This window comes from Nothobranchius furzeri, chromosome 3, assembly GCF_043380555.1.
Source record: "Nothobranchius furzeri strain GRZ-AD chromosome 3, NfurGRZ-RIMD1, whole genome shotgun sequence".
NCBI classification, from domain to species: Eukaryota; Metazoa; Chordata; class Actinopteri; order Cyprinodontiformes; family Nothobranchiidae; genus Nothobranchius; species Nothobranchius furzeri.
In genome coordinates, this window is record NC_091743.1 from 43,953,962 (window position 1) to 43,969,901 (window position 15,940).

The window sequence follows — 15,940 nt, forward strand, 5'->3', positions numbered from 1 at the left end:
ACACTGAGTTGGTGTTTTTGCAGGTTTACTGTCTGTGAAGACATAAATGCAGGATCAAAAAGAAACCCACACCCCCAATGGTTATTTGTCCTTTTAATGGATGTTTTTGTATGCACCAGCAAGCTTCTGACTAAGACTGAAACACCGTTCTTGGAAGATTCGGTTGTGCTTATTTGACCTGATAGGTTTCTTGGTACAGTGTTGGCTTTCAATCACAGTCCACCGGTTTTCCGCAGAATTACAAAGGGTTGGGTGTAAGGTAATTCCAGGAGTTTAAAGAGCAAGTTGCCCCCAAATCAAAATTTGCTTTGCTAATAAACTGTAGAAATGAGTGTCTAACAGTACAGTAGACATGCTTAGTCGTTATTTTTTCATTTTACTGCATCAACAATTTGGTTTAAAAAAAACACCATTATTTAAAACTCTGCTCTACATTGAATATGAATCGGCCGTCGTTATTGGCCCAGTGATGTTTCCGGTACTGTATTACGTAGGCTTGGGCGGTATTACAGTGATACTGTATACATCTGGTGTTAACAAAGCTACTGTGTCAGTTCCAATACAGTCATGAAAAAAGCAGTGCACATGGACAAGGTTTAAAAAATAAATAAATAAATGAAAAGGATGAATAAAAGTCATTTAATGTATAAAACAGATTTGTGGTTGAATTTTCAGTTTTACTTAAATGATTTAAAATGTTTTGTCCAACTTTTAGAGATGTTCCATAAAGTTTATGAACGTGATGTCATGTGACAGCGCGGAGAAGACGGGGAGAAAAGTGGCAGCTCGTAGGCTTGGGCGGTATCCACATTTTAATTCCGCTCATCGAAGCAGGTTTTCTGCACCGAGGCAAAGCAGTTGGTCCACAACTTTCTATGTCGAAGCCAGAAAAGGTAAACATGTGAGTTATTCAGACAAAAAATATTTTTACAAGCTGCATTTTTAAAAAGTTAATGTTATGTAATTATTGTTTTAGTAATAGTGTTTGTTATTCAGTTTCTGAACGGGGACGGTCCAAGCCAACAGTTTGGTAATTCCACATGAGGCTTACTTTAAATAAGTCCTGGTAATACCGTACACCGTGGTAAATTGTGGAGGAAGTTGGATGGTATTCGAATGTGGATACCGCCCAAGTCTAGTATTGGGTAGCTGCACTGAACTGTACTGCAGTCGAGTCTCGACTGTCCTCCAGCTGGCTCAACCTTTCAAGAGCCGATACAAAATAATACAGCTCAGAACTGCTCGCCTCGTTAAAAAACATCCTCCTGCCCGTCTTCTAGACAGGAGACTTTCATCGTGCTGCTGTTTCTCTATCTGCTCCTCCGACGCACTCGTGTATGGGCTTATTAACAGGTCGTTTCCGAGAGTGCCGGGGTTGGAGGAATGCTGTCCGTTACCGCTGCAGGGCCGCTCTCTCGGTCCACCGGGCGACGCTCCTTTTGGCACAATTTTCAAACAGAAAATGTGGCTGGGGTAAGACTCTGGTAGGGTGTTGACTTGCTCTTTAAGGTAAGCCTCTTTTATTCAATCAGAAACCAGTTCCTATTGGAACACTCGACTGTCTTAGGTTTCACTTACCTAGCTGATCATTTGAGGTGAAGTTGAAGAATTTGGAGGTAATTCTCCTTCATATTTTCATCCATTTTGTGAGCCGATACCACAGCATGAAACTACTCGTCACCATTCCTAGATGGTGTTCCTAGATCTGGATTTATCACTTAGGTACTACTACCATCACTTTGTTTTGTAAACAAAAACATTCCTCCAAAAATATTTTGGCATGTTCATATGGACAGCTGAGTTTGAAGGTCATCTTCTCAATCCATAGAGATGTAAAGAGATGTTATTTGTGTGAATTTATGTTAAGAAGAAGAAGAAAATATAATTTCTATAGCACCTCTCAAGATAAAAATCACGAGGCGCTTAAGCATAATTCTGCGCACACGAAGACGCATAAGAGACCTGGATGATGAAGCTCAATGGTTAAAGGAATCACTGAAGCGGTGTGAAGCGCTCCGTCGCGCGTCTAGACAGTACCGTAGGAGGCGAGCTGCCATGGTTCGCCGCATGCTACAGCAGCGAGCTATCTAGGTGCGCACAGCGTCCCCCGGTCCTCTCCTCCTCCCCCTTGTCCGGAACTCTACCTCACCAGTCTGAAGCAGCCACCCTGTCCGTAACAAGTCCGGACCTGTGACTAGGGGCTTCGTCCGGTTAAATTCCGGAACACGTTATCCGGATGTTTGTATTCAGACACAAAGGTCTTACGGACAGAGTCTGGAACATTTCCGTTTTTCATGGCCTGTCTGAAGGGGGCTCTAGTGATAGTAATCACACTTACCTTTTTCCACAGTAGTTCTGTGTTAAATCTACTTAAACACAGCTGTGAATTGAAATCCTTTCTATGCAGGAATCTGATAACAGCAGGCTTTTGTGTCTACCAGAAGCTGTCATGGTCGACAATATGTTAATGCCCAAAAGACGAGTCTTCACCGGCCTCCTCTAGAGGATTGAGACATCGGCTCATTTGTCACTAAGCTGTGTTCCTTGTTAAAGTGCCTTGGGGCTTTTTAATAGAAAAGACACTTGCCATTAGGAGGGATTGAACTTGGACCTTTCCTAATCGCTACATCTCTCTACTGCCTCTTGGGCATTTTAAACAGCCACATTTGGAGTGCCGGGTTGGAATGTGATTTGTGCATTTTGCTATCTTCATTTTCTAGAAAGTAATCTTTTCTTTTCTCAGTCAGTTCCTATTCATTTCAAATCAGTGACTCATTTATGTGGATGTGGTTGCTGGAGGCTTTCAGCTCGGTTTTTTTAAGCAGTCTCTTTCATTAAAGTGATAACTGGTGAACTTTTGCTCAGTTTGACTGTTTAATTGTACCATCCGGCTCTCTTAACCTGCAGATTCCAGCATGTCCACTTGATGCAACAATTACCACGCCAGCCATTGTGCAGTGTGATTAGGAGAGGATTTATACGAGACTGATTGTTTTTACCAGCAGGAAGACTGTATCATTGATGAGCAGAGGTCAGTCTTGGCTTCAGACCAACATCACAGTTCATCAAATCTGTTCAGACTCTCCGACTTCACTTTAAATTCTGAGACAGAGTTGCTCAGTCAGGAGCCCAGACTAAGATAAATGATCCAAATTAGATTTAATGGCTTGATTGACAGCTGGAATTGCATTCCCCTCTGCTGAAGAATGGCGTCAGTTTAAAGATTTAAGCAGCTTGCTGTCAAATCTGGAAAGCCTCCTCGTGATTTTAACAGTTAGTCATATATTTCAAATTGAGACAGACTGTTTTTAGACTCCTTCATCCTTCTTCACGTCTGCGAGTCTGATATATGTCACCTGACAGATGGATGTGGACACAAGTGCTAATGAAGTAGAAAGCAGCTCCTTTGTGCTCTCCTGTCAGGGCCAGCCCACTGACAGGGCACAGCTGTCCTCTGGGGGCCCGTATTCATGCCGTGGTCCAGCCTAAAAGCACCTGACAGCTCAGCCTCTTTGGATTTGCTGCTTTCTGCTGTGAGGGAGTAAGGAAATTGGATCTTTGACCAACCTAGATAGCCATCTGTTGAATTCAGGTTTTCAGTTTGAGCAGACTGTTCATTATGTGTTTGTTTGATTGATTGGGTAATTGGCACGATCACAGAGTGTGCTTACTGAATGAGCTCATATTCCGACCTTTGGCTTTGCTGATATTTTGGGAGCTCTTTCCAGGCCCCAGCAGTATTTTGAAGCATATTTGCTCCGTGTCGTTCGGCCGTCTGGGCCTGTAGAGAGCAGTGAAGAGCCAGGCTGCAGATCCAACTGGAGGAATTAGGTCAGAAATTAATTTCCAATCGGCAAGCTTTCAAAAGCTTTGTGCTAATGCCCAGTAGAATAGACAAGCTCTATGATAGAGGTGAAGGACCATGGTGGTGGGTGATATCATCTCTGCAGAGGTAGCGGAACATATTTCCGCATCCCGATTTAGCAGGAAGTTTTGTTGTGTGATGTTCTTCTCACACTTAAGACTCCTTAAAACCACCTGAGCCTGGTTTAACCACCCTGCTGACCCTGCCCGTCTGTGGCCCCCAGACTCTGGAAGTCTCTCCCCGTGAGTCTGAGATCAGTGGACTCAGTGGTCTCCGGAGTCCAGCTGTCTTTTGTGTGACCATCATCACCACTCTCTCCTTATTCTGTTCTCATTCGGCCTTTCCTGGGATCCATTGATTTCCCTCTGGCCTATTCATTTTCCCTCTCCCTTTCCTTACATGTTTATTCTTTTCTCCCTTTAAACATGTTTTTAATTGTTTTAGAAATCTTGTTATACTTCATTTTTTTTGTTTTTGCTTTTGTGAAGCACCTTGCGATTTTTATCTTGAGAGGCTCTATATTAAAGATGGTTTTCTTTCTGACCACATGTACACATCTTCTGATGGCTGCCTCCAGCAGAATCATGCACCATGTCGAAAAGCTGAGAGCCTCTCTAACTGGTTTTAGGAACACGAGTTCACTGGACTGCAACGACCTCCGCAGTCACCAGATCTCACTCCAGTCCAGAACCTTTGGGATGTGGTGGAATGGGAGATTCTCATCATGGATGGAGATGTGTGATGATGTCATGTTTTTGTGGACCATAACTTCTGAGGGATGCTTCTGACTTCTTGTCGAATCGATGAAGAATAAAGGCAGTTCTGAAGGTTAAGCAAGTCCAGTTTAACACTAAAGTGGTGTACCTAATAAAATGACCAGTTACTGTATATAATCATATAAAGTGCTTGAATAACTTCAACCACCTGTGCATCATGGTATTTGTATGAATGGAAAATGTGATGTGCTTCAATATCTTGTGTAAGTAGCTCAAATCTACACATCATACATCTCTAGTCCGTCTCTCGGCTCCTGTTTGTAGAGGAGTGCGCTCGCAGGATTTTGTGTCCGCTTGGCTGTGCTCTCCCTCTGCAGCCGCGCTGACGAGGGGCTCAGGTAGTGTCTGCAGAGAGCTGACGTAATGTAGCAGGAATCTCCTTTGCAGTGCACCCAGAGATACTGAGTGTGTGTACGATTGTGTGTGTTTCTGTTTCTGTCGGTGCACACCATCAGGAGTTTAAAGCAGAGCTTTTTTTTTTCTTCTGCAGGGAAAGAAATTGCTTTCAGCTGTTTCATGAGGTGCTGAGGTGGAATAGCAAACAGAGTTGGTTGCTGCAGCCATCCAGTGTTAAACGATGCAGATTGTTTAAATGGGACTGAAGTCTGTGTCGCTCAGGAGGTTTACCACGGATCCCCATTAAGCAGATGCTTCTTTTAAAAGGAAACCGTTGCAGAGCAAGTTCACTGAGAAACACTGTTTTACTTGCTATTCTATTGAAATGTGACCGGTCACTCTGATTTTCACATGCAGGCTAAATGGGAAAATAGTCTTCTGCCCCTATTTCCTGCATTAGTCGCCGATAGAAAAAAGACAAGGAAACGCTCGGATTAGAAAAGCCTGACAATTGCACATCGTAATAAACTCGCCCGTCTTAGCTCGCAACAGGGAAGGTTGTTGTTCGTTTAGCGTCCAGGAGAGGGCGGAGCAAGTCTTGACCAATCGAAGCTTAGCGTTAGCAACTCCACCACACGGCAGAACTCCTCCAGGCTTGTGTTATTTGTGGAGATAAAACTGAGTTGCAGATCAAACAGAGTCGATGTGACTTACAAGGCATTAATTCCTACTAGAGACCACTTCAATTGTATTAAAAATATGAGTTAAGTTGAGCTTAAATTTGTGTCATTGTAGCTGAACGTCCAGTCAACCCGATCCAACATGGCTGCTACAGCTATTGACTAGACACAAATATAGTTTCACCTCAGTGAACGTTTCTTGTACTGAGCTAAACGTTTACATGTTTATAGCTAAATGTCATTCTCAACACATACTCTGAGCTTACTGAGAATCTAATTTGTGCTCTCGTCAACTGTTTATCTGTGAAAATGATTTGCACCTCCTCTTATTTTTCTGACACCCTAGCAACAATGTGTTATGAAAACAATAAAAAGGAAAATATTTAATGAGTTTCTTCTTATCTTTCATACATCTGGCTTCATACTTTCAGTTGTTCACCCTGTCACTCTGCAGTCAAACAAAAGCCGACTTTGCTCGTGAACACCTGAGTTTTCTTTAGATTGTGTGAATAGTTTGGTCTGGATTTTAACACGGCTGTTCACACGTGGAGATTCTCAGCTGGAGAACGACATTCAGCACACATGGCATAAATGCTGTGGAATAATCAGGCTCTGATGGATTTGATGGTCTCCACTTATAGTCGCTGCTGTATGAACTCCATAAAAGGTCAGGAGCAAATGCTTCAGGCTGTTCTCACATTGCTGTACCTGCTGGAAGTAAATATTCAGGGCCACAGCGCAAGTTTGGAAACTACACGATGAAGGTGCATAATGGTGTAGAGGGTAAATGTTGTGCTTTTAAGCTTAATATGTTACTGTTAGTTATGACCAATAAGCTGTGATATTCTATATAAATATAGAATATCAACCTGCTTGGTCTTTGGATGTTTAATCAGAAGATTCTAGGATTCTTTGCTTTTTCAGGGATCAAGCACACTTCGTCTCAATTCAGACAGTCAGGTTTATAAAAGATAAGAAATTTAGTTTCTAAACAAATTAAAAACAAGACAAGTTAACTAAGACGACTGGGATGGATGAATGTAAGTGGATGGGATGTGATGTGTGGTGATTTATTGGTGTGTGTACATCAGAACCTTGTATCTAGAAGAACTGAGTTCTGGGTGAAAATAATTTGGTTTACATTAAGCTATGAAGTTGGTTCTTATTAAAACCAGCATCAGACACAATCTGTGTGTCTACCTCACCCTTTCTTTGGAGACCCTCTTCGCGGATCAGGAGGTCAGGGAGGTCGGATGACCGCTGGGCACCGAGGATTGGTAGATTAACCGCAGCACCGACTCTCCAGTCCAGAGATGTTTCCAAGTCACAACAGATGGATGAAATTGTTTGCGTCTAGAAGGACTCTTAACCCCCAAATTCCACTACCTCCGCTCCGGTCCGCCCCCGCCTTCCACAGCCGCTCGCCTCCGAACTCAATTTTTCTTGGTACCCGCTCTACAACGGCTCCGCTCCGGTGCGGAGACCTGAGGGGGGCAAACAAGCATGCGCGGGATTTTCGAGATCTTGCGATACAGTCCGAGCAATAAACGCGGAAGTTAGATCCAAACACCCGTTGTGTGGGAGAAGCATCGGCATGAACTGTTTAATCTGTCCATCATTTGTGTTGAGAGATCAGCAGTGTTTGGATCCACAAAGTGTGACTACTTTGATAGTAGAAACTGTATTTATGGCTTACTTTTGTGCATTTAAAGTTCAGCCGCCATTGATAGTTGTTAAAAGTTGTTAAACCTGTGCATATGAAACAAAAAACGCCTTTTGTTTATCGATTTATTGTGAAAAACGGAAGCTGTGCTTGCTCCTTTTCCTGTTGGGCGATTGTGATTTCTGACCATTGACTGCGGAGGTGCTCCGGCATCCGGCGAAAATAGGATCGATTCTATTTTTGCCGGACGCCGGAACAGAGGGCGGCGCACGGCGCCGCACTGCTGGAGCACGGCCGCAGTAGTGGAATTGCTCTGATTGACTACAACGGGACCGATTTTGCTCCGGCGTTCGTGTCGGAGCAGAGCGGAGCGGAGGTAGTGGAATTTGGAGGTAAGGAGTGGGAACTGTATGAGCTCTGTTCTGCAGGAACCGTTTGCTGTGTCAGCTTCAGCGTGTAGCAGGGTTTTTGACAGCATGTCAAAAATGCTCTGGGTTAAAGAGGGTTCACTTCGGATGGCCTGTCCATAGCTTTCTCTAGAACTGACTCACCGTCAAGTGAGCTCTGTTTTAAAATTCTCATTTTATGATTTCTTGGCCAACCAGGACGTGCCATGTTAAGGGGCGTTAACAAGCAAACCTCAGAACATCACGCCTTCTATCAGATACAGGATGTTCTGATTTGTGGCTAAGAAAATATCTGTGTCATGACATTTAACTTAACTTTAATTTATCCCTAATGAGCCTTGTGTCTGAGGCCTAGTCCACACGTAGCCGGGTTTTTTTTAAACGAATATCCGCCCCGCCAAAAACTTGCATCCACACCACCTCGTTTAAAAAAAAAACTCTGTCCACACGTACCCGGATAAATACATTGTTAAGGACATGCCAGACCTGTAGGCGGCAGTACTTGCAGAAGCCAGATGCCAGGCAATAGCCGTTCTTAACCTCGTCCTTCGTCTGTGGTCTTCCGCAAGGAGCAGTAATTCCGCTTGCAAAAACAAACAAGCAAAAAGCGCTTGGACAATTGATGAAGCGAGCGCAGCTCTGAGGGCATCCATGCTATCGGCTAGTGTAAACACAGGTCGCACACGTGATGTCAGCATTTTTTGTCGCGGAAAGTGACGTTGCAGACCTTAAAACTCCGGTTTTGTCCGTCCACACACAGACACCCAAAACGGAGAAAACCCAGATCTTCACTTTGGCCGGAGTTTTTAAAAAGATCCGTTTTCGTGTGAAAAAACTCTGTTTTCGTGTGGATGACAGGCCAAAACGTAGAAAAATATCTACGTTTTGGCAGATCCCCGGCTACATGTGGACAGGGCCTGAGTTTAGATAATAATTCACTTGTCATTTCAAACTTCATTAATTCAAGCACAGATTAATCAAGGTCAAGGTCACATTTATTTCTAAAGCACACTTATTATTGCTTCCGCAACCCAAAGTTCTGTACAACACAGAAGATAAAATTGCGAGCAAGTATAACTAAAAACCATAAAACCATAAAAATCAGCAAGTTAGGATAAAAACAGCATTACATCACACAATTATAAAATCAATAAAAATGACAAAGAATGACAATGACAAAATAAAATCATCCTACATAAAAGCCAGGTTGAATAAATGAGTTTTAAGCAAGGACTTAAAGACATCCAGACTCTGTGAGGTCCTGATCTGCAGAGGAAGACTGTTCCAGAGTGTAGGACCAGCCACAGAAAAAGCCTCTCGTCTTTAGGCGAGCCTTTGGAACTGATCATAAAAACTGTGAGCCCGACCGCAAATTCCTGGCAGGAGTGTAGGGTGACAATAAATCATCTCTATAAGGAGGGGCCAGACCATAAAGTGATTTATAAACAAAAAGCAACAATATAAACTGAATCCTGTAATGCACTGTCAGCCAGTGAAGGGAAGCAAGCTCTGGAGAGATGTGATCATGCTTCCTTGTACCTGTTAAAAGGCGGGCTGCTGCATTTTGAACCAGTTGCAAGCGGTTTAAGGAGGAATGACCTAATCCATAGTACAGGGAATTGCAGTAATCTAGTCGACAGGAGACAAAGAGATGAATAACATGTTCAAAGACAGTTTCCGGCAAATAGCACTTAACCTTTGCAAGTTGCCTCAAGTGATAAAAACCAGACTGGACCACTGCACTTGTCTGTCCAATTTAAATGAACCATCCATAAAAACACCCAGGTTTTTCACATAAGGCTTTACAAAATCTGAAAGGGAACCAAGTGGCCTCACCGCACCCTTTAACAGGTCTCCACTGCCAAAAACTAAAATCTCTGTCTTCAGGTCATTCTATTTCATAAAATTAATTGACATTCATAATCAACCTTATTAATTTAAGCACAGATTAATCAAAACATTATTATTGTTTTCCATACAGCATTTGTTCATTCCATTTCACGATTGATTATCTCATATGAGCTGGAAATAGTCACTTTATTCAGAGAGTGAGCAATCCTGCAGTGTTATCAAAAGAAGGCTATGTTTGGGAACACAGCCAGACATCTTGTTCCTCCTGAAATGTCAACAAGGCTGCAGTATCCTTCCGGGTTTGTAGGAAGCTAGGATGTAAAATTCACTTTAGAGAATGGAGTTTATGCCTGCAGATGACTGGTGGCATGTAGGTCATTCTGTAGGTGAAAACTGACCATTGCTGGACGTTACAATGACAAGCAGCTGTGTTCATTCTGTGGTTGGTGGTTAATGGTCTTTACTTGTATAGTGCCTTTTCAGGGTTCTAAAACCCCCCAAGGAGCTTCACAACACAATCAGTCATTCACTCATACACACACATTCACACCGGGGCACACTGACGAGGCAAAGCCTGCCGAACATTTGCGCCACTGGTCCCTCCAACCACCACCAGCAGGCATGATGGCACTGTACTGTAGCCCATCTCAGCGTTGTGCAGGTCTATAAAAATCCTCAGATCAAGACATGAAAATATTTAACCCCCATGATGATCTACATATCACGGTTTACCAAAAGCTTCCTTTTGTCGGTGGAAACTAAATGTCAACATGCCAAAATGACATGTCTCATATTTATCCAGTGTACATACCATGTTTATCCATGGTCTTATAGACTTAAAGCACTCAGGCTGCTCTCATTGAGCTGTTAAGTCCTGAATTATCTTAGTAGATGTTGCTTCTGTTTGTGTTGGAGATCAAAACTTGTTGCTGGATGTTTTCAACTTGTAGCTGAGAGCAGATAAGTAATATTTGGGTGGTGTGAGCGGTTTCGTACACCCATTAAAACTGGAACTTTACCTAAAAGCTTCACCCTTTTTTCCACCAGCTGTGTCATTCTCAGAGGAAGAAAAAGAGCAGCTGAGAAAATTCCCAAACCGCTCCTTCCTGCTGGACAAGCCATCTCGTTCCCAAGCGTGGCTCGGCCTCGTGGACATCCTGCTGGCTTACTCCTATGAAGTGCGCTCTACAGAGGGGGAGCACAATGTGAGTGTGAGGATTTATGTGTGAAGAGGCAGTGCTTAGTCTTGGATGACAAAGCGCTCTATCCACACATCCTTTAAACGCCCCTTTCCATTTTGTTCAAAGCCCTCAGAGATTACCAGCAGATTCCAGCGTTCAGTCCAGGCCTCTTTATGTCACTGGGCTGAGATAGCTGTAGGAAAGTGATGTGCTTTTACTGTCAGACTCACTACGCAGCATGGGGGACAACAAAATAATAACATCAACTAGGGCTATGAAACCAAATGTCACCATTAATGAACATTTTATTTCTTATTTGAGACATTTTAATAGAGGCCAGAACACATCTACTATTAGAGATGTGTATTGGTGAAATTCTGGCGATACGATACGTATCACGATACAGGGGAGACAATACAATGTTTCTCGATATATTGTGATACATTCAGTTAGACGTTATTAGCGATATTTTTAGACTGAAATTATTGTAGGAAACTTCAATAAACAGTCCAAACTGATACATAACATGTTAAACATGAGGTATCTGAACCATTATAGAGGGATTTACTTTTCAGTGGTGGAAACAAAACCATTTCCACACTGCTGCCAACTAGTGGTCGATGCTTGAATTGCACCAAAAGAAAAGAAAACACACAAATGTTTGCATGTAAATTCTTCCAAAAATTACTTGCACAGCTTTTGAATGTCGATATAATATTGCTGGGAAAAATATCACGAGATATTGCCTTAGCAATATTTTCTTACTTCCGTATCTACTATGCTTCATGTACTGCATGCTCTTGTATTTCCTGCTTGCTGTTATTCTCTCACCATGTTGCTCTTTCATATCCTGCAGGTTGAGTCACCGTGGACTATCAGAAAACTCAGTGGGACCTTGTGCTGGCTGGAGGTGAGTCTGTTGTTTTACAGCTGATCTAAGAGCAAAAGCAGACAGTCTAATTTATTTGTGGAGTTTTGTAGTAAATGTGCACATTTATGTGCAGATGTTTTTCTCTAAAAATGGACAGGTTATTTTTTGTTAGTATTAAAAGTTCAAGGTGTTAAAATTAGTTGGATTTGCTATTTCTTCCATTTTAAAGCGATCAGGTCTTGTTAAGTGAGTTTCTGCATCATCTCAAGCAGTCCGCTCAATCCCCCAGCTCAGTGGAACTGAAATTCCTTTCAAGGCTCCTCCTTTTTGTTGTTCCAAAACTTCTCGGGATATTGTAAGAGGTTAAAAATGGCTGACTTTCTGTATCCAGCCATGGCGATGAAGCAAGAGGCCTTGTTTGTGTAGTGTAGTGATGCGGCCACATTTAAGAAATTGAAGCCTTTTTGTCTTTGACAGCAAAGGATCATTATTGGGTGATTTTGACTTTTTAAGGCTGTGGGCTATTGAGCTGATCCCCCAGATTTATATCTAGGTTATAGGGCTGCACAATATATCGTAAATATATCGTTATCTCGATATCAGCATGCACAATATGCATATCGCAAAGAACAGATAAATATTGCAATAAATGGTCAGCTCAAATGTTGTCTACACATAATGCATTCTGTCAATCAAACAGTAGCATGATGTTTTTTTAACTAATCAAATAGAGCTCTTCACCCATTTGGCCAATCGGGTGGGTTCTCATAGGTTAGATGCCCACCCCGAGGCGGACGGCACTTCATTTTGATGGTTAGCAAACACCTGAGTTAGCTTTGTTCTGCTCTTTACGCTGATTCTGCTTTTCCCGGGATCCACTGATTGCCTTTTCTTGTTTTCTTTTTCCCTTTCGTCACATTGTTTGCTTTTCTCACTTTTATGATTTTTTTATTTTTGTTTTTGATTATTTTTGTTCCTGAGTTAAGTTTTTATTTATCACAAGTAATATCGCCATCGCAATATTAATGATTGTTATCGAATATCGCAGGCTTTCCTAATATTGTGCAGCCCTACTAGATTATGATCCAAATACTCCGTATTTTCACTGGTCTTCCGATTTTGGTCAGGTGTGTTGGTGATGAGCGGTTTTATTTGGGTTGTTAACTAGGGGTGTGAATCGTACAGCAACTCGCGATTCAATTTAATTCAGAATCAGTTCTATATTCAAAAAGATTCACAATCAGTTATTTTAGTAAAAAGACTGCCAACTAGAGTGTAGACTTGTGTGTGTTGGGGGGGGGGGGGGGTCTGACTGAGTGGGACAAAACAAAGAAATTACGATGTGTTTTTATATGTGAAACATCTTAAACTGAAAATTGAGTTTTCCAACATCTAGTAGCCTTTAGCAGTGGCAGGTTTCTCTGGGGCCTTGCTTACGAGTGAGGGAAAGCTGGAGCGCAAGATCGATAGGGGGATTAGTGCTGCGTCTGCAGTGATGTGGGCATTGTCTGGTCTGTCATGGTGAAGAGCTCTCAATTTACCAGTCAATTTACGTTCCTACCCTCACCTATGGTCATAAGGTGCTGATTGAAAGAACGAGATTGCGGCTACAAGCAGCCTAAAGGAGTTTTCTCCGCAGGGTGTCTGGACTCTCCCTTAAAGATGGAGTGAGAAGCTCAGTCATCCAGGAGGGGTTCGTAGTAGATCTGCTGCTCCTCCACGTTGAGGTGGCTCGTGCATCTGATTAGGATGCCTCCTTGACGCCTCCCCGGTGAGGTTTTCCGGGCACGTCCAACCGGTTCGAGACCTAACGGGGGACCCAGGGCACATTGGAGGGATGATGTCTTAAGCCTGGCCAGGGAACGCCTTTGTGTTCCCTCTAGAAGAGCTAGCCCAAGTGGCTGGGGAGAGGGAAGTCTAGGCTTCTTAACTTAGGCTGTTGCCCTCGCGACCCGACTCTGAATAAGTGGTAGGGGTATAAAGGGATGGATGGAACATCTTGTAGCATGTATTCTCATGAAACCAGTTACATTTATCATTAAACACGAAGACTAACAGGTAGGGGGGTGCCACCTTAGACACCTCACGATTTGATTCAATTTTAATTCAGGGTCCTTTTATTCGATTATTAAACGATTGGCATGATTATTTCTATTTTTTATGCAATTCTTTAACAGTGTAGTTTTTTTTCTCTAGGGATGCACGATGTATCGGCATCGATATCGGTTTCAAAAGCAAACCTTATTGCCTGTGTTTACTTTCATTTTCAATAAATTTGCCAGCGGGAGCTCAGCAATAACTCCTCACGTCATCATGACATCTGCCTCTGTTGCGCCAGGACGCATACGACAGACCATTACCGCAATATTACTACCAAGTGAGGCGGAACGAATGCCACAAAATTCGCGCAACGCCATGCCGGCATGGCGCGTTTATAGACATACAATTGCGGTAATATTACGCCGATTTGCCGGCATGGTGTGTCTTATAAAAGAGGCTACTGACTCCATTGATCCTTTGCTTCTTGGGGATTGGGACTATGGTGGATGTCTTGAAGCAGGTAGGCACATGAGATGTCCATAGTGATCACTGAGATTATTGAAATCTGATGGAAACAATAAAAGCTCTTAGTTTAACCCAAAAGGCCTTTCGGCAGGAAATAATGTTGATCATATCAAACAAATATCAGCCTGCCTGTTGGCTAATTCCTGCAGGAACGAGCTGGTGTTGTGTCAGGTATCCTGTTAAAGGAAATCCTGACAGCTCTGTAGGTGCACCTCTGCCCCGGTTCGCCGCAGTTCAGAGTTTTCCTTTAGTTTGACTCAAACCAGATGCGTTGTCGCGCGTCACACAAATAATGCACCATGTAAAATCTTAAAAACAATGTGTTTTAATTACAGATATGTTTATTGAATAACTTATTACTGTGTGGAAAGTCATGCAGTTTTCAGACCCTGTTTGGTGTGTAAGCGCGTGCGCGCGCGCGCGCACACACACACACACACACACACAGGCATGCACGCACGCACACACACACACAGTTGGTGTTGTAACTAAAATAGAGCCTCCCCTTATCATTGTAATGTGTGCAAACATGGATGTCATCAACACTTAGATTTCTTAGCTTGCATCCACATATGAACAAGTTCCACGAGTCAGTTTTACCTATGAGCAACCAGACTTGTCTAGATGTGTTTTCCCTATTGAAAGATGGTTTTTTGCACACCAGCTCTGTGTTTGCAGCCACGTTGTTGCCGTGGAGACTACCTTTTAAAAACCTGCTATAAACATCGTATTGAGCAACTACCCTATATAGTCAGTAAAGTATTCTATGAAGCAGTTGACAGTTTAGGCTCATCACTTACTTTTGTATCACTTGACCTGGCGTTTTGGTCATTTTTGACCATAAAGAGGTGTAACTGTTAAATTAGTAGTGATGTGAAATTGACTTCCTGTGTCAGAGGAAAAACAGACCAGGACACTTCATGAGGTGTGCATCTGCTGCAGCGTTCCCGGAGCAGACATAAATCAAGCTCAGATCCCAACAGGGACACAACAGTGGGTTAATGAAGCTTATGGAGAGACAGGCTGATGCTCGATATGAATCTGTAAAACATTGTTTCTGTTACTGCTGCTGCCGGGGGTGGGGGGTGGGGGGTGGGGGGTTGCTGTCATCTCACGCTTACATTTCTGTTCCCACACTTCTGCCAAGACCAACGATGCAGCTCATCCTTCATTAATGTCACAGAGGCGTGTTCACCAACAACAGGACTCTCTGAGCATGTTGGAATAGGTGTTGGGTGGGTCCGATCTCCATGTCATATCTAATGGTTTGGAGGAGTTTTCACACTCAACCGTAGATTGAGAGGTAGAAGTTTTCCTGCTCTGGTGACAGTGAAGGAAAGAGCAGTTTTCACCTGCATGACAGCCTCCGTGATGCTCGTCAGGCAGTCAGCAGAGCTGTCAGCTCACATCGGCGTATCACCTCGCACAATCCCCCCTCCTCCTCCCCCATAAGCTCTACAATAGATTCCTCTGTCTTTGACTGGCAGCCTGTCTGCCTGTCACTGGTGACAGTAGCACTGCTTCCTCGCTCGGTCCTCTCCTCAACTACCACTTTTTTCATGATCCCAATGGCTGCCTCACATGCCTCTTTCTCCACCCCTCACACACACGCACACACACACACACACACACACACACACACGCACACACACACACATCATGTTTATTTGTCCTCAGTTTGACTGGGTTGGTGTTACTGTGAGCCCTCCCGGCGTGCAGCTGCAGATCTTATTTACGCTTGGGCT

The 15,940-nt window shown here is 43.2% G+C and overlaps 1 protein-coding gene across 3 annotated transcripts in view; it reads left to right on the plus strand.

Annotated features, from left to right (window-relative positions):
- The window catches only part of shq1 (SHQ1, H/ACA ribonucleoprotein assembly factor), an 85,696-nt gene that overhangs the window by 16,646 nt on the left and 53,110 nt on the right, over positions 1 to 15,940 (plus strand). For all 3 annotated transcript variants that reach the window (XM_070549846.1, XM_070549847.1, XM_070549848.1), the window contains exons 8-9: positions 10,626 to 10,783; positions 11,616 to 11,669. In XM_070549846.1, coding sequence (XP_070405947.1) covers positions 10,626 to 10,783; positions 11,616 to 11,669 — 212 coding nt within the window. The remainder of the gene's footprint in view (positions 1 to 10,625; positions 10,784 to 11,615; positions 11,670 to 15,940) is intronic.